The 18173-nt window shown below is 44.0% G+C and overlaps 2 protein-coding genes across 2 annotated transcripts in view; one reads left to right on the top strand and one right to left on the bottom strand.

The window, feature by feature from the left end:
• The window catches only part of LOC135370098 (COP9 signalosome complex subunit 7b-like), a 337544-nt gene that overhangs the window by 185668 nt on the left and 133703 nt on the right, over window positions 1-18173 (top strand). The window lies entirely within an intron of this gene.
• LOC135370041 (Golgi SNAP receptor complex member 1-like) lies at window positions 2188-17730 on the bottom strand. Its single transcript, XM_064603717.1, has 8 exons — window positions 17622-17730; window positions 15197-15302; window positions 13804-13891; window positions 10289-10485; window positions 10159-10230; window positions 9878-9907; window positions 7201-7283; window positions 2188-2463 (listed from the first exon to the last, which is right to left on the bottom strand). Exons 1-8 carry the CDS (start codon window positions 17647-17649, stop codon window positions 2339-2341), a joined length of 729 nt encoding a protein of 242 aa, XP_064459787.1. The 5' UTR covers window positions 17650-17730; the 3' UTR covers window positions 2188-2338.

The raw sequence follows: 18173 nt of genomic DNA on the forward strand, positions 1-18173 counted from the left end.
AGATGAAATGACCGAAACGAAAGAAACGATTTCGTCCAAGATGCTCGCGTCGTGGAGGTTGTGACAAGCATCACGTGACAACATCGTTCCGAGTCTGGTGTTCGGAGAACAGATTGTCCCTCTAAAATACGGTGCTACAACGGTTTCGGTATCAAAGAACAGAACACAGCAGCGCCGCCTGTGAATTTGGATGAGTGCCAGAGGGGATGTCCTCCCGAAATAGCGGATGTGTGCACTCTTAAAAATGAACTTCACCGCATAGCGCGCTCCAAGCCAACCATCATCTCGAATGATGTCGTTATTTGCCCTGATTGGTTGAAAACAGGAGGCGTGCGCCTTTTTTGTGACACTTATGCTGTTCATAATTGCCACAGAAATGGCGTACGCCTCCCGTTTTCAACAAATCAGAGCAGATAACGATATCATTCGTGGCAATGGTTGGCGCAGAGCGTGCTATGCGGTCAAGTTCATTTTTAAGAGTGTACCTGCGTGTCGTCGTCTTGCGACTGCTAGGGCTCTGAAGTGCGGTATGAAGCCTTTTCTTTCTCTTGCCGGCGTGTTATATGTGCCTAATATATACTGTTGTGCATGGTTATCGTGTGAAACAATACAGCGTCCGCTCACGAGGTTGAGGTTGCGCACTTCAGACGCCAGATTGTACTTGGAAACGTATAAGCGCTAAGAGTGCGTGCTCGGAGCTATCTTTGCACGGCGTCGCCACCGGCGCGTCGAATGAGAAGGAGAACGTTTCTTGCTTGACCGTCGAAGGTTTTCCAGACCTGTGCGTTAACGCTTTACTAGTAATTGCGTTACTTTGTAGTCAATTACTTGGCCGTCAAAATACTTTTTCGAATAATCAGTTACTTTTCTGAGTAATTGCATTACTTTTCCGACAGAGATTAAGTTGTCTTCCGGATATTCTGCCCATGTCAAGCCACTGCCCACTGGTGCAGTCAGCCTTTGTTGGACCGTTCTACACTCTTAGAAGTGAACTTCGCCATATAGCACCCCCATTGAAAACCATTAAATCGAATGATATCGTTATCAGCACTGATTTGTTGAAAACGGGAGGCATACGCCTTTTTTTCTTGTGCGGAGTAACGCAGAGTAACGGAATGCGGAGTAACGCGTTCCCTTTTTTGCTCGTTACTCAATTACATTTGGAGTCGAGTAATTGGTAACGGGAATCAATTACCTTTTTCGAGTCACGGGCACAAATGTGGCTATTATTTATTTATTTTTTGTCGTGGAAAGTTTCCGTGCGACTGCGGCGCTTTCGAACGAGCGTACATCTGGCCATATTTGTTTTCGCTTCCTACAAGAACTCCACGCTGAGAAGCAGAGGGTGATCCTTATCCCCCCCCCCCCCCCCCCCCGGGTTTTTTTTTTTGTCCCATCGCAGAAAGAACCTTGGTCTCTATTAGCGGTTGACAACATTGACCAAAAAATGTTTATTTTTGGTAAGCGAAATAAATTTGCATTTTTTTTATTCGGTTCGCGGCATTTGATTTGGGACACGCAGTCGGAATTGCTGTCTGCTGTCTGACGGCTTTCGAAAGTTTCACACCCGATTCACGGACCCGAATCATCGTGTAAGTGGTGTTCCGTGATGACTGAGTTATCTTACACAACAATGTCGATCGCTATTGATCAGTTGTGAAACGAACGAACCTACTACTTTCCGAAGTGAATCTCATTGATATTGTTGCGCGTGGATTTATGTTGAACGCAAACCACACACACAAATAATTTCAATAATTGGGGGTTTACGTCGCGAGACAACTGAGTTGATGAGCACAGCGGTCGGTTGATTTGATTTGATGACAGCTCACCACACGGCACCTAAAGTCCCTGGATTAGCGTATCAAACAATCCACACAGCACCCTCCTAGCCAACCATAATCTCGAATGATATCGTTACCTGCCCTCATTTGTTGAAAATATAGGGCGCACGCCTTTTTTTGTGACACTTACGCTGTTCATAATTGTCACAAAAAGGAGTACGCCCCCCGTTTTCAACAAATCAGGGCCGATAATGATAACATTCGAGATGATGGTTGGCTAAGAGCGTGCTATGCGGTGAAGTTCATTTTTAAGAGTGTAGTCAGTCTTGTGCTCTCGTTAATCGACATCATGCACCTGAACTGTTTCCGTCAATTTCGAAACATGTAGAACACCAACTTAGCGTAATTCTATAAAATATTTATTTCCCCCACAGAAAAAAGGTCAACACGTAGCGTGGATGGTCAACATGTAGCAGAGGTGAGAGCCACCCGTCGGGAATGGCGACTATTTACATTTTTACACTGGTCGACAGCTTAGCGACGGGCTTTTGCTGTTAGTGTGTCACGTACAACATTAGGAGAACTACACAGAGGCCCACGACCACACCCAGGATGATGGTGTCTCTTCTTTTCCTCAGGTTGATCCTCTGTACCAGGCTGTTAATCATTGGGAAGCGATCTGCCAGTGGGTCAAGGAATGTCGCTGCACCAGTTCGTCAGAGTACCAGGACCTAGACAACGAGCGTCAACATTGGAAAGCAACTGCAGCAATAAAAGATAGAATATTGTATTTTCGGTAGCTGTTGGGATCATGTACTAAACCTCAGGAGGGTCTTGGCAGATTCAGTGAAAGGGGGGGGGGGGGGGGGGCATCGAGCAGCTTGCGAGCAGCTCTTGTTTGCGCCTGCATCTTCTGCTGAAGTAACTTCCCAGATTTTTGGCAGGTAGTTCCTGCTCTTGAGTACTAAAGCCATGAAAGTTCTCTTCCTTTGCCACAAACTACTTTACAAACCATGGCTTCTCTGCGGCGGCCATTAAAACAAAGTACAGGTCGTAGGTCAACGTCGAGGCGGAACTGAGAGCTTCACTGAGGGCTTTGCCTAACGCTCGAGAATAATGAGGTGAAGCCGGCTTGGAGAATGGAGCCGCACACTGAAATAGGAGCGACGACAGTAACGTGAAGTGGGCTTCATGAACCTACTCTCTCGGATGTCATGAGGTGAAGCCCACTTTCAGATTTGCGATAACAGTACCTCGCCTCAGTGCGATTACAAAATATTTAAAAGTTCCGAATATCGAACACAGGTTGCAAACAGCATTCGTATAGCATGCGATATTTGTTTCACATTCGAAATTTCGAATATTCGCACAGCTCTACTATTTAGTGCTCATCCGCACCCGTACAAGCGGCTGAGTTTGCGCAACTGGTGAGTTCAGTTCTCCAGGTTTTATTGAAGGTGATGACAACACACATAGGCGGGCCAGTAAGAACTCTACGAGGCCAAAACACGAGGCTCTAGTTATGCGCATTAAATTATAATGTGAAATTTTATTTGCTGCAAAGAACAATTAAGGCCGACTCGCTTCTTAACGGAGTACAGAAGGCCATCCAAAAAAATTCAGGTTAGGACATCTGATGAAAGTGTGCGCGTCATTTCACCAAACGGCGCGAAAGGTTTTTGACGTGCGCAATTTGTTTCCCAGACAAAAACTTGCATAAACATGGCTCCGCGCGTTCACCCTTAACTAGCCACTCCGGGTATAATGAGGAGGAGAAGGTATGATGCCACGTCACCTACGACGTTACGGGGGTAACTCATTCTGGCTCCCTGGTGAGCGGGGATCAGCGCCTTGTCCCTCTGCCGCCGTAAACCAGTTCTCTGCCAGCTCTCTCAGAGAATTGGGGACAGCAGGGGAGTCCAAGTCACGACTGAGCCAATAGCAATGCAGTTTCAGAACCCCAAACAGTCGATTAGCGGACAACAGCGGAGCAGCAGAAAACATTTCCCTGAAGCAATCAGAGAGTGCGATTCTTGCAGCATCAGCGCGAGGTCCCAAGCGTATCACGGGCAGGTACTGCTCTCCACCGCCGTTGCGCACGGTCGCTTTTTTGCGACGTACTTTAAATTGAATTTCTGCGATAATTATGACTCTGTGGTGCGAATTACTTCGCGTGGTGCAACTTACTGGCCGACTTAACAGTTTTACAGGAAGAAGACGGGGTGTAAAAATGACTTCTCGGCTAATTCAAGAAGGTCAATGGCTAATTAAACTTGAGAAGGGTTGAGGATTGGGCTAGTTGGTAATGAGACATCTGAAGTGAGAGCGCAAGATACACGGACAAAGAACGGAGAAACAGACAGGACGGGCGCTAACTTCCAACTAAGTTTATTGAAGAAAAGTTGCTCAGTTGAAAAAAAGCTCAGTAAGTTGAGTTGTCCCCAGGCTACGCACACATGCAGTACCAAGCACAGAAATCCCTTTGTTTCCTGTGATGAAGGAGTGGTGTATAAGTTACCACTCACTTGTGGAAAATGTTATATAGGCCAAACAGGGCGATGTATCAATGATCGCTTGCGCGAACACCGGAACCATGTGAACAACAGGAAAAAGAGGGGTGGTTGGCTTATCATTGTAACACTCATGGATGTGAACCCATCTATCGAGATTGCCATATCATCGCAAGAAGCAAGACTAAACTAACAAGGGAAATAATAGAAGCAGAAAAGATAAATAACCATCAAGATGTATGCGTTAGCACACCTTCTGTATCTCTAACCGAAAAGGAACTGATCTTCCTCAGAACCGGTGTGCTCAGAACCGGTGCGCCCAGAATGTGACACGTGTGCTGTGAGGGGGTTTGTGCTTTCTTACTCATTTTCTTCAATAAACTTAGTTGGAAGTTAGCGCCCGTCCTGTCTGTTTCTCCGTTCTTTGTCCGTGTATCTTGCGCTCTCACTTCAGAAGCTAATTAAATTTTCTTTTCACAGGATGACCCTCCTGCGACATCCTCCTACACCTCACTAAGTGTCTACATGGAAAAGATTCAGACGCGTTCGTCCCAAGTTTATCTAGGGAACGGCACATTTTTGATGGCCCGAGGGCAAGCGGCCTCATATTCTACGACACGTAGTATTCTGTTACAACGCCGGTGTTTGAGACACTGTGAGTCGCACGCTCTTTTTCCTGGTTTTACGGGGGGGATGCTGTCATTCGGCTCGACGCTGACTTTTGGCGAATTAAAGTTTGCCAAATTTTCAATACATGTGTGTCTACTGGAGATGCAGCAAAATGGCTTCTCTCTGCAAGCACAGCCGTTACATCCGGGCCAAAAAAAGATATCATTCCCTACAGCCAGCAGTCTAGGAATTCATTCCAATAAACAAATTTGAAAAACTTGCCACAGTTTTCCATGCATGAAAATAATGGTTTTGCGGCCTGCTAGCATGTTCCGTGTGCTGGCCTCCGATTACATGACTTCAAAAGAGAATGCTAAACAAAAGGGAACAATTTTCCGACGGTGCTGCCGTCCTGCGGAAGCAAACGTAACAACTAGGTTGCATGAGTCGTCCTTAAGCAACTACCATGACTACTTCACGCGTTATACTTCGCTTCCCGTAATACAGTCGAGCCCGTTTATAACGATATTGACGAGAACGCGAAATCTGATAGTTATATCAGAGTATCGTTAGAAACGAGCTTTCAAAAATTGCAGCTCGGGTTCGCGCAAACGAAGTAGATCGCCACAAGTACAATGCCGCTGAACATGCGCGTTTGTTGGGAGCACAGAAGCATTTTATCTAGCTGACTCAGCTGTGCGTCGAAAGCTTTGCTCGTCATCCAATGCCGTAGTCGTCATCATTCTCACGATCGGGACTGCGAGGTCCATCAGAATGCGCCTCTGCCACGGGTAGTCCGTCGACGCGCGTTTGGGTGGTGACACGCAACTGTCTTCCAATACACGTTTTCGAAGCCGCGGCACTTCACAATGCGCTTTTGCACCGGTGCGAAACCCGTAGAGTGCATGTAAGTTGGGGTCGAGCCACGCGTCTTTCCTCGTCAAAAAGCGTCTCGGAACCGCTGACGCCAACGTAGCGAGCACGCGGCAAAAGAAGAGGAAAAGCTTGAAGACGAGAGAACGATGTGGAGAAGGAGCAACCTCCTCCACTTCTTGAGAGCTCCTTCCACCCTTTTCGAAGTCGCGTGCCTTGCAACGCACGCATCTAATCCTCCGGCAGTGACGCGCGGATAAACGCACCGCGTTCTCGCTTTAGCGGGCATGGAGGCGAAGGCTCTCGAAAATGCCAATGTAATTTGTTTTTGGTGCAATCTTGCTCTCTAATTTTCCCGCGTTTTGCCGGCCGTCGGGAGAATTACAATCGCTATATGCGAGCAAGCGCTTCCGCGGCGATTGTTATATCAATGTTTTGCTTACACGAAGTTCAATGGGAGAGCTGACGGGAACCAACAGTTCGATAGCAATATCGGAGTTATCGTTCTATCGAAGATCGTAATAAATGGGCTCGACTGTACGTGCAATGTACAACTGGGGTCAGACTCTTTCGGCTAAAATCTGATCCCTCACGATCATTCCCTCCTGAATCACTTTAAGACCAATTTAGGATCAATTTGATTTCTTCTCGAATTCACTATTCAGTAGCAATTTGTATACATTAACATTAACTCCCCATCATATCTCAATATAGTTGTTTTGTTTGTTTCAACTAAATACCAATTGAGTACAACAATAAACTACCTGAAACACACTTGTCACAACATGTGGTCCTTCTAGATTATAACGACCATGTCATATAGACCCCTTCCCAGCGCTGCATTTGGAGGCTAGCGGTGGCACTACTCATCGGCTCAGTTATTGCTTCCTCAATTTCTACAGTACTTTGTACTTCGGCTCACCTCAGTACCATTGTACTAGCGGATGGATGTCCCACGAGAGGTGCCTCTTCCTAAGGTTGATTATCATCATCATTCTACGCGTTTCCATAGGAGCTGTCGTCGTCTGCTACGGTAGTCGTAAGACGACTTCTGCGCGTTCCAAATTCACGTTTCCATCGTCCAATCGTGACGTATATCTCGCGGGCCGGTGTGTAGCACTCCTAGCGGATCGTGCGGATGGGCTCCTCATAGGCGTCGCTGATTATGACGTGGTCGTTTTAATCTATTACGGTCCTGGTCATTACACACGATGAGGTACTATATATGCGTGACCAATGGATCCACTTCAACGGCAGGCAGCCTGTGCTTGAGAGAAAAGAAAAACAAAAATCGACTGTGCATGATTTCACCCCAAAATTAGTTTGTAAAAATAGTACCCCTCCCCATGAACGCAGGAAAGGAGGGCATCTGCCCCGGAAAAGTCATACCGCGCGCAATAAGTGGTCCGCAAAAAAAAGGATACTCGCTAACGTTGTCATTTTCGTTTGAATTGCCTTCATCGCTCCACGTTGACTCTTGAGTTCGTCCTTTGTCCGCATGGCAATGCTTTAAAGAAGGGAAGTGTCAAGTTATAGAAAGCACCACAAAATGCGATAAATTCTTAGAACAGACGGAGCTATGGCAGATGAGGAAAACAACAACACTAAAGACACCATCCTGCTCCACTATCAATTGGTTTACTGCAGGAACACACATACCTTAAAAGCAATGAATCAAAGCCAGAAACCAATCACAAAAAGGCGCACTCTCTTCTCCACATACATAATCTCTTCTTTAGTGATAGCTACGCTTCGTTAAAGGGGCACAAAACAGGTCAACAAACGTTTACCAATTATTATGGTCAATCAAAAGAACGTAGCTCAGGATATCCAAATATGAAATTCTTTTACTTCTAGCGAGCGTCTTTATAATGAAACAGTGCCATTCAAAGAGCATAATCCGCATGAGCCTCTCCTTGTCTTTGGAACCGGGTCACGTCAACATATTCGAGACGCTGGAGGTGGGAGAGATTTCGCTCTCCTAGCCAATGACGGACCCCACAGACACAAGCTGGAGCTCGCGAGGGAACAAGTTGCGGGAACATCGCAGTGACCTCGCAGTGCAATACAACACGTGAAATAGAATATAGAGCGATTTTGGTACGGTTTGAACTGGCTATCTTGGGTTTGACAAGTTGGAGTATGTTTAGAATTTGCCCTCGCATCTCGATATTACGACAAAATTTAATGTATAAACGTCCCACATTCTAAATGGCTGATGACGCGCGACTTCAAAATGACGCGTCGCTGTTGTCGCCAGGACATCGCAGGGCAGGGCATGAGGGCGAAAAGAGTGCAGTGCACATTCAGTCGGTTCGGAGCCATTATTTACTTTTTGCGACAAAAATTTTTTGAAAACGTTCACCATCGGCAATCTATCACGATACATTTTACAAAGGGGCATCTCGTATACCTGTTTATTGCCCCTTCAACACACTTATCGGTTTCCAAGCTTTCTTATCAAGAAGACTTCATACAGCTCTTTTTCCTTCTTTGATATAAAATGACCTCTTATGCTGGTCCTCGAAAATACAAGTTCCTAGAAAACTTTGAGTGGTGTAGTGTCCTCAGTGTTGTTGTCCTCGTCTCCTGTAGCTCTGTCTGTTCTAGTCAAATGTTTTCGAGATGGTTTCCGTGAACGGAACCACCTACGGTAACTCGAAACAAACTGTGACGTTTCCTACTGCTCAAAAAGCTAGATTTCGTGGGGGAGACAAATGATAATGAAAATTTACTATGGAACGTGACACAAAAGAAGAATCCAGCTCTATCGTTTTTATGCAGCCCTTTCATTGCTAGAGTTGTGTCAGTCCTCCCATTTTTTGCTGTGTCCCCACATCACCTACAACTTCACAATTTGCATCTTCGTTGTAATCCCCATAATTAGAAAGTTATAAAACGAATTTCCACTAATTAATTAGTTAATTGTGGTGCAAAAAGTACTCAAATAATCAAACAGTATTACTAGGCTACTAGTAATACTATGCAGTTGGTTTCGTTGTGATGCAATCAGCCGTTATTTTTTTAAGGTGGGGTTCGAGTTAAATGAAATACCCTGTATATATATATACAGGGTGTCCACGCTAAGTGTGAACAGATTTTTTTAAAATATATCAATCACTTTTTCCAAGATGAAATCAATTGCAATATAGCATATGCTGAAGGGCACTCCCTAGGGGGGCATTAACAGACTCCTAAGGCAATGTCTTAATTAACTTTCAATAATTAACTTTTTAATTATAAAAGCTACGAAGTCGCTCCAATGAGAACATCTGATCTCTTCGGTCACCAGATACCAAAGCCGTTTTCAGAACAAAAATCCGTTCGGTAGATCATCCGCAAAAAATTTGTGAAGGAACGCCATTTTTCTCTGAATTTTATTCATTGCGCATCTCTAGAGACGCGTCTTTCCTTCGCCCCCAATACGAGAGGATGAAAGAGCACACTATCGCCTCTTGCGTCCTGGAAAAAGATTAAAAGAAAACAGAAAATGCAGCCCAAGATAAGGGCAGTCGCGATACAGTCACCCGATAGATTTGTGTTTTTGTTTTGTTTCCGCAAGTTAAAGCTAATCTTCGACGCATGAGGCGGCACTGTGCTCTTTCACTCTCTCATACTGGGGGTAAAGGAAAGCCGCTTCTTTGAAGATGCGCAATAAACCAAATAAAGAAAGAAATGGCGTTCCTTCACGAATTTTTTGCGGACGATCTACCGAACAGATTTTTGTTCTGAAAACGGTTTTGGTATCTGGTGACCGAAGAGATCAGATGTTCTCATTGGAGCAACTTCGTAGCTTTTATAATTAAAAAGTTAATTATTGAAAGTTAATTAAGACGTTGCCTTAGGAGTCTGTTAATGCCCCCCTAGGGAGTGCCCTTCAGCATATGCTATATTGCAATTGATTTCATCTCAGAAAAAGTGATTGATATATTTTTAAAAAATCTGTTCACACTTAGCGTGGACACCCTGTATATATATATATATATATATATATTTCAAGTCCTTCCATGCTCCTTTATTATCCCTCTACTTTCGGACTACCCTTGGGTCACGTTTTTGTTCGTTCACAGTCTACAAGTGACACGGCAGGCGGAAACTTACTTGATCTGGTCGTGCACCAGTCGATCGGAGCTGGAAAACAAACGAGACAAATTTTTTTTGGCACTTTTACGCCAGACAACGTGTCCCTTCTAAAATCGATAAAAAACCCCAGTGCAAGGGGATAACACTAAAGGGGACAAGAATGTGCTCTGCGTCGTCCCCTTCTTGTCCCTTTACTGTTTTTTCTCCCATGCACTCGGTGATTTATCAATTTTACAACGCACCACCAACCCACCCCTGGATTTTAACCCGATTACACGTTCCCTCTCTCACTGACTCACTTTCTGAGATGCTCGTGCTCCTTGAGGTAGGCTTCGGAGCGACGGCTCAGGCTGGAGGCATTCTTGTACGAACTGCAATGGGGAAAGGCTGGCTGAAAGCAGCACACACAGACGGACACGCGGGCCTTACTCAATGTCCCTGCGCACAGAGCCTAGCAGCTGGTCCCGTTCCCTGCGAGCCTGGATGTTGGAGCGAGTCTTCTGGAACTCGTGCATGTAGTCCTGCAGGATGTCGCGGTGCCTCTGGAGCGTGTGCAGCATCGTGGTTCCACCTCCGGGTGCCGCGCCTTGCCAGTGGGCTGACATCTGCTCGTTCACCTGGCCCAACTGACACAAAAAAAAAAGGACGCGCAAATTCAGCGGCACGTGGAGCGGGACCTCGTTAAAAGTACAGACGTTAGTGCAGTGAAACATGCAGTGAAGCGCATGTTCCTCGCACATTATAGATGGGACCCTACTTTTTAGGGTTATACCTAGGGCCTGACATTTTCGGGTTTTATTTTTGGCCAAATTCGGGGGGTAAATATCGGGTGATATTTTTCATTTGAAAATTCGGGTGTATTCGGGTTAAATCCCGTTACGGCATATTCTGTCGTCAGGAATTCGGGTGTATTCGGGTGATTTTTTTTTGTTTAATAAAAATTTGTCTTAACATGGAACTAATGTTTAGCAATGTTATCATACTTTATTTTAATGCACGCTTATGAGTGTGCCACGCGACCCGGATGTTTTCGGGTAGATTCGGGTTAAACCCGAATTTTACAGATTTCGTTCGGGGGGTAAATATCGGGCGGATACGGGTTTAACCCTAAAAAGTCAGGCCCTAGTTATACCCGATCATTGTCCGATATTTACCTCCCGATTCCAACTAGAAAGAACAGGGTTTAACCTGGTATTTCCCCGGAAACTTCTGGACCAGGGGAATCTGAAGTCATCGCAACTAACACGCTACTTTGGAAACTGCCTTGTAACCACATAAATGTGCCAATTCAAACTGTCAAAACAGGGACCCTGCTGCCTCTTAGACGCATAGACTAAATATTGATGCGCTGTGTCCACTGGTGTGTAGTGTGCATTATGTCGAGTAAACCAAATATTTACGCCTGGTCCAACCCGGCTCAACCACAATTAGCTTGAGTCAAGTTCAGTTCAACCCGATTACATCCGAATTACTGAAGCAAAGCATAACCCGATATTTACCCCCCCCCCCCCCCCGATTTTGCTGGAAAATATAACATAAAAATGTCGGGCCCTAATTATAGACAAGCACGGCACAGTGAGATACCAAATGCGCCTCAAACAGTTTATTGTTGCAGCCAAATAATACTTACATCCAGTCAAGTGTTTGTTACTACATATTTTGGTTTATATTTGGTTTATACAGTAGAACCCGCGGATAGCGATATCGCGTATAACGATATCCCTCGTAAAACGATTGTTCATGATTTTACCATCAAAATATACATTGTTTCTATGGGGAAACGACCCGCGTATAGCGATGGAGACCGCGGTTCCAGGTACTCGTATAACGATGTTGGGCGCTGTCCCGTGCGCGAAACCTGGTGGCGATTTTCGCCGCGATAAGATACAGTAGAATCTCAATGATACGAATCTCACGGGGTAGCGGAAAAAATTTGTATAATCCGAAATTCACATCAAAAGAACTAAACTGAAATAAAAATCGAGGCAAGAAAATAGACGGCGACTGTTCATTTTCCAATACTGTCAGTGAAAGAGGTAGGTGGTAAAGCTTTTTTTGTCTCCGTATTTGGCCAATGCTGCTCAAATTCGCGAGATGATTCAAAAGGCCAAGCACATGCTTTCTACCCGCGAGTTGCGCGACAGTGTTCTAAAGCGAGCTTCTCCTAAAGCACACAGGCGTTAGGTGAAGCCGACTTGCGGAGTGGTGACGTGTAGTGTTGCCAGAAGTTGTCCTGCTATGTTCCCTGGTTCCCTCCACGAGTTCTGATCGCTGCTTTCCCAAGCCAGTGCGATGTCACACAGCTTCGTGTTTTTTTTTTAGCATCTGTGTCTTTTTCTTTTACTACACGCAGGGTGACGCGCGACTTTTTGGGGACGCGCTATTTACGTCACCCCTCGTTTAACGATGTATCCCATATAACGATGGATTTCGCAATTACCTTCAATATCGTTATACGCGGATTTCACTGTATTGGTAGTGGAATATGCGCATTATGTATGTCCCTCCTCCCATGGCGAGTCAATCGCAACAAGTATTTCAAATAAATAAATAAATATCGGCGACAAAGTTACAATTACGGTTACCCTGCAAAAATAGTAACTAAGTTAGCGTTACTCGTTTTAAAATGTAACTAGTTATACCCCATTAAGCTTAGTTGCTTTAGTTACCATGTAAGAAAAAAGAAAAGGTCAATAAATGTAGCACTCGAAAACTTTGTTTTTGCATTTGTACTGTCCTACATAGTTATACTGTATTATAAATAGGGCCTGACTTTTTAGGGTTAAACCCGTATCCGCCCGATATTTACCCCCCGAACGAAATCTGTAAAATTCGGGTTTAACCCGAATCTACCCGAAAACATCCGGGTCGCGTGGCACACTCATAAGCGTGCATTAAAATAAAGTTTGATAACATTGCTAAACATCAGTTCCATGTTAAGACAAATTTTTATTAAACAAAAAAAATCACCCGAATACACCCGAATTCCTGATGACAGAATATGCCGTAACGGGATTTAACCCGAATACACCCGAATTTTCGAATGAAAAATATCACCCCATATTTACCCCCCGAATTTGGCCAAAAATAAAACCCGAAAAAGTCAGGCCCTACTTATATCTTACATGTGTATCGTGTCTGAGTTTAGGGGAACACATGTAACAGAAATTTTCACGTATTTGCCCACAGTGCCCAGAGTACAACAACCTCCAGGATGCTGTAAACATATTTCTGTTTCCAACGTATTAATTAATTAATTCCAGGGCGGTTTCCTTTCACGGGATACATGTCAAGCTGTGTTCAGGAGTTGAAATTTAGAAAAAAAAAAAAATTTCTTTTAGTGGTCACGAAACATGCATAAGCTGATAGAAATAAGCGAGAGTTCGTTAAAAACAGCAAACTTCCCTGCAACCGAAAGTGCTAACACCACGTAGACGACAAAGACACTGATGACTAATGAGATTGAGACAGCCATGACTACACAACCTAAAACAAGCAAAAATGAAGTCAACTCTGAGCAATACTTTGTGTGTGTGTCTGAATCAACAGACATAGTTTCTTTATCCAGTTCCAGCTCAGCAGAGAAGCAGTGGGTTCACATTTTTCTTGCATTCGCAGCTTGATTTGATGCTCTGCAATGCACGACTAGTACTGTATAGTACTAGTGGCTAGTACTAATGGCACCAACTTCATTCCTTTACATTCATTACATTACCTTTTCGTTCAGTAACAATACTAAGCAAACTCTGAACGCAAATTTGCAGCAGGCTGGGTAGGTGCACATGCTTCTTTAGCATTAAAACTACTCAATTTAAAAATCAGGTCAAGAGAAGTACACAATGGACGTGATATTCACCTTCATGTAATTCTACAAGCTGTTTACCTTGCTTACATTTTTTAGTTCTTCTTTTTTTTTTTTTTGCAAAATAAAGAATACCACCTACTTTTGCAAGCAGCTGCTCAACTTGAAGAGCCATTGTTTCAAACATGTGATCGCTGTTAGGGCTGCTCAGCAGTGGCACTGTATCCAAGCTGCACAGTAATGAAATCGTATTATGAATACACTGAAGTTGTCACTGTCACACTGAAATTAGTCCCAGAAGGCGTATTTACTGTCATACAATGAAATAAATATTATAATAAAGGCTGGACTGGTACGAAACTACACAAACCCCAGAAAGGGCTTAGCAGGTACCGAGAACGTGAGGAGGGCAGCACTTTCTTTAGTTTCAATAATTTATCAACAAAGCAGCAGACAAAAAAAAAAAAAAAAATTTGAACATATTTTCGAAAATACGAACATTGAGACTATATATGATACGGCTAGTATTATTACCTAGTATATATTATTGTTTAATTATTATTTTTACAATTCACTTACATACAGAGCACCAACAAAGAGGAGTACTAATATCATAAATACGTACCGCAATTTCACGCATACAAGCCGTACTACAGACAAGCAGCAAAACCCATTTGTAGGAACGTAGATGGGTAGAAATCCAGCGAACCGGTAGAGATGTAGGAAGGGAGTTGCCTCAGGACAGAAGCCGCCGATATTTCGAACAGAGACTGTTCTTCTTCTGGGAAGAAGTTAACAGTCTCTGTTCGAAATATCGGCGGCTTCTGTCCTGAGGCAACTCCCTTCCTCCATTTGTAGGAAGGTTTTTAAGATTTTGGAGGGAGATAAGCCACGGGAAGTACAACGCGACTGACTTGTGCAACAGAGGAGACCACAGAGAAGGCCATAAACCATACTTGGTGGACGGCATGGTGCAAATCAAAGGAGGTGAGTTGTAGAGCCCTACCAAGATTGGACTGAGCCCCTGTTGAGTGTTTTTCATGGACTGACGGGTTAGTGGCCTTTCAGAACACATAATTCACTGTCACCATTTTTGTTAAAGCTGCTTGGGAGAAGGCACCAGGAAGGTCAGTCTACTCGGACGTGGACACGCCAATGTTACGCATTTTTCGTGCATTGTCAGGGCGGTGCTGTCCCAGAGACACTGTCGGACCTTTCGTTAAAACCGAGGTGTGGGGAAAATACCAGCGAAATATAATCGAAATAAGTCCCACCGGTGGGTAAGTCACAGAGCATCCGTGAGAAGAAAACATAGCGCAGAAGCTGCGGCTAATACGCGTGAAATTGTGGTGCAGAAAGGTGCCCACTGCAAAACACTCTATTCTTGCGCTAGCGAGAGAGAAACACCCTAAGTGCACCTAAGGCACCCTAAGACACCCATAAAGTGGCACCTAAGTTCTATCAGTCACAGGCTTCAGTGAGTAAGACCATCGAGACAGCATTATCAGTCCACTATGGTGTACATGTGCCCTTACCTATCCTGCTTGAGATCACGTGATCCGAGGCTTGTTCCCAGCTTGCTGAAGGACACCAGCTTAAGATCAATCTCATTTTCTAGGTGCCGGGCCTGCTTTCTCAAATCTGCAATGATATTACGAGTATTGTCAAAGATAACTTCATAATATTGTATTTGATAATAGTGTGTAGAAAAAAAAAACATTGTCAACGACAGATCTGCAACGACATTACAAAGGGTGTCAAAGCCGACCTCGTAATATTGTATTGTATTTAGTTACACTGTACAGGTAGATATTGTCAAAGCCAACTTTGTAATACAGCCAAACCACAACATAACGAAGCTCAGAGGGAACATGATTTCTTTCATTGAACGCAATATTTCGTTGCATCAAGTTTCACTATATCGAGGTTTCACCGTATCATATTGCATTTGATACAACTGTAAAGATAAATACTGTCAATGATAAATCTGTGAGGTCATCACAAATATTATCAAAGATAACTTGTACACCTCTATACTTGTGTGCTCAATAATCCTGTAGCTGCAGCACTGAAGACTAAATGAACAACAATGGTCAACACAAACGTAAGTGGACAAACACAGCAAAATTGGAGTGGTAATACAGGAGAGAGAGAAAAAGCAATACACGATACAAACAAAACAAGTTAGAAACACTATGTAACATATGAAAGTAATTACATAAGTTTGTTTTGGACTGTGAGGTAGGGTAATGGATGAAATATGAAATATATTTCATACAAATATATGAAATATAGCTGGAAAGATGGTTCGGTTCCAGGGAAGTCTTGGTTGAAAATGACTCGAAGCACAATTTAGTGGCACAAAAGCAAAAGGGAACGTCAAACTTTCGCCCACGGTCCAGTCGCAATGATCACGGTAGAAAGCAAATAAGACAGCAACTGCCATGGAGTGCATTCTATAATAATCATTTTCAACCAGCATCGCTCTACAACCTCTAGCAGTAGGTGACGGGCTGGAAATTAAAGAACACTGGAAGGAACCGCCGCGGTACGAAAGTTTATGAAACAAACAGACGAGGAATACTGCACTGAAGTGAAAGATGTGATAAGTTAGAGGAGCCCAGAAAGCCAATTTTCTCTTTCTGGCGAGTTAGGAAAAGGGTGCAACTTGACGTAACAATTAACAACAACAACAAAAAAAAAATCTCTGTACGCGGTATTTTTCTTGTAACAAAACGCCCCCGAACATCGAGGCGAATGTTCCCGCTCGACTCGCTCTGCAGACCGAAACGAGGAGGAGGAGGATTGTGATGTCATCGCAGTTACAAGAGAGACCGCGCTCCAATCGGGGCCTCCGCTTTTCACACTTTTTCTTTTCTTTTTCGTTCCTGCTCCCAGTTCTTTCTCTGTGCAGCAGACGACGCTTCTCCAAACAAGCAAACCAGTTAGCGGGTTGTACAGCGGTGACTTCGAAGCGACCGTGGCAGCTAGTTTTGGGCGTTGCCGCCGTTGTGCGCGATTTTCAAAATCAAATTCTGCGACATGTATGCATCTGTCGAGTGAGTCACTTCGCATGGTGAGTTTTAGCAGTCAGGTTAACGCCTTGGCTTAAAAAGATGGTTGTAACGGAAGTGCTTTCTGAGCTCTTTTAAGGCAGCGTTTTATTGAAGTAATGCTAGCTGTCTGGTCGTGGTTACAAAAACGCACTCCACTGTTTTTGAAGACCCTTCATCTTAGCAATGGGCAACATGCACATCATGCCTCACACAAAAGCGGCACATTCAAGTTTAGTGAGCACAGGCATTCAGTATGGCATAGGCTTTATGTTAAGCAGAGCAAAATTTTGTCAAAACGTACCCCCAAATGCACGCAGTCTTTTTAGTAAGGAATTCCATGCGTGGTCTATAGGAAACGTTAGACATTTAAATATAGATACTCATTCCTGCGCTGCATTACTTACTTCTTACATGTTTACATTCATTAGCGGGTAGCAACATGTCCTGCTCCAAACTTTTTGTTTTGTTTCGTTTTGCCACATAAGCATGGCGCAACAGGTAGAATAACGTTTTAAATTATTACATGCATGCGAATAAGTTTTAGTAAGTCTGAGTGCAAGACGGGGTCGCTGTACGTCGAAAGAAAAGTAAACGTCATGCTTCAGATGTGATCGGAAGTGGGGCTCAAGGGCGCAACTCGTATATTTGATCGAACAGCTGTACTTATCATAAATAAGTATTTTCCGCTTGTCAATCATACAGTACTGAACAGTATCGGTTTCGATAAGGCAGCTGTCCACAAAACAGTGAGTAATGTCAGTATGATGATTAGACACAAGGTCAGAATAGGAGCAGCACTTCTTCATGGCAACAGATATCAAGGCATACTGCTATGGTATACGGCGCGTCGATGGTACACTGAGGTTAGGTTGATTAAAATAAACCAAAGTTCGTCTTATAATACCTTCCAATTGATAGCTGACAGCAGCCATGATTATGTGCGTACGTACACAACGTACTTGGGAGCGAGGCTACGAAGACTACTCGAGGGCCTCGAGGATACGGGCAAGTATTTTGCGGGGAGTGGCACGTGGAACGCATGGACAGAGAGAGTTTTAACTTCCTTACGGTCACGTTACCTGAAACAGCCAATGAAGGGCATGTCCATTCGTTTTCATTTGTAAAACCGAAACGGAAAAACTAGGGGCAACATCATTCGTCATATTCATATGCATTGATAAGAGAAAGTGTTGTGGAGGAGGTGAAAGCTGTAAGGTATTCGAGGGACCTACCCGATCCAGCTGTTTTAGGACACGGGACACGTGGCATTGAGGAATTTCGACACAAGAAAGTTTGTGTCAGGCAGGCACTTTTATCAAGTTTTGCGATAAATTTGATTGTATGACCGAAAAATATCCATAACGGCAAACCTGAGCGGGGCAAAAACACATATAATCAAAAACTCCTCAGGTGACAATGCAACATAAAACGCACAATAATTCAACGAAAACCGAAA

This window comes from Ornithodoros turicata, chromosome 10, assembly GCF_037126465.1.
Source record: "Ornithodoros turicata isolate Travis chromosome 10, ASM3712646v1, whole genome shotgun sequence".
Taxonomy (NCBI): domain Eukaryota; kingdom Metazoa; phylum Arthropoda; class Arachnida; order Ixodida; family Argasidae; genus Ornithodoros; species Ornithodoros turicata.

What these genes read in the sequence shown, in the direction of transcription:
- LOC135370041 (XM_064603717.1), bottom strand. Translation starts at nt 17,649, where the DNA reads ATGGCTGCTGTCAGCTATCAATTGGAAG. An exon ending in TTGAGCAGCTGCTTGCAAAA is followed by an intron (nt 10,486 to 13,803) that starts GTAGGTGGTATT and finishes TTTTTGTGTCAG; the next exon opens with TTGGGCCAGGTGAACGAGCA. An exon ending in TCTGTGCGCAGGGACATTGA is followed by an intron (nt 10,231 to 10,288) that starts GTAAGGCCCGCG and finishes TCCCCATTGCAG; the next exon opens with TTCGTACAAGAATGCCTCCA.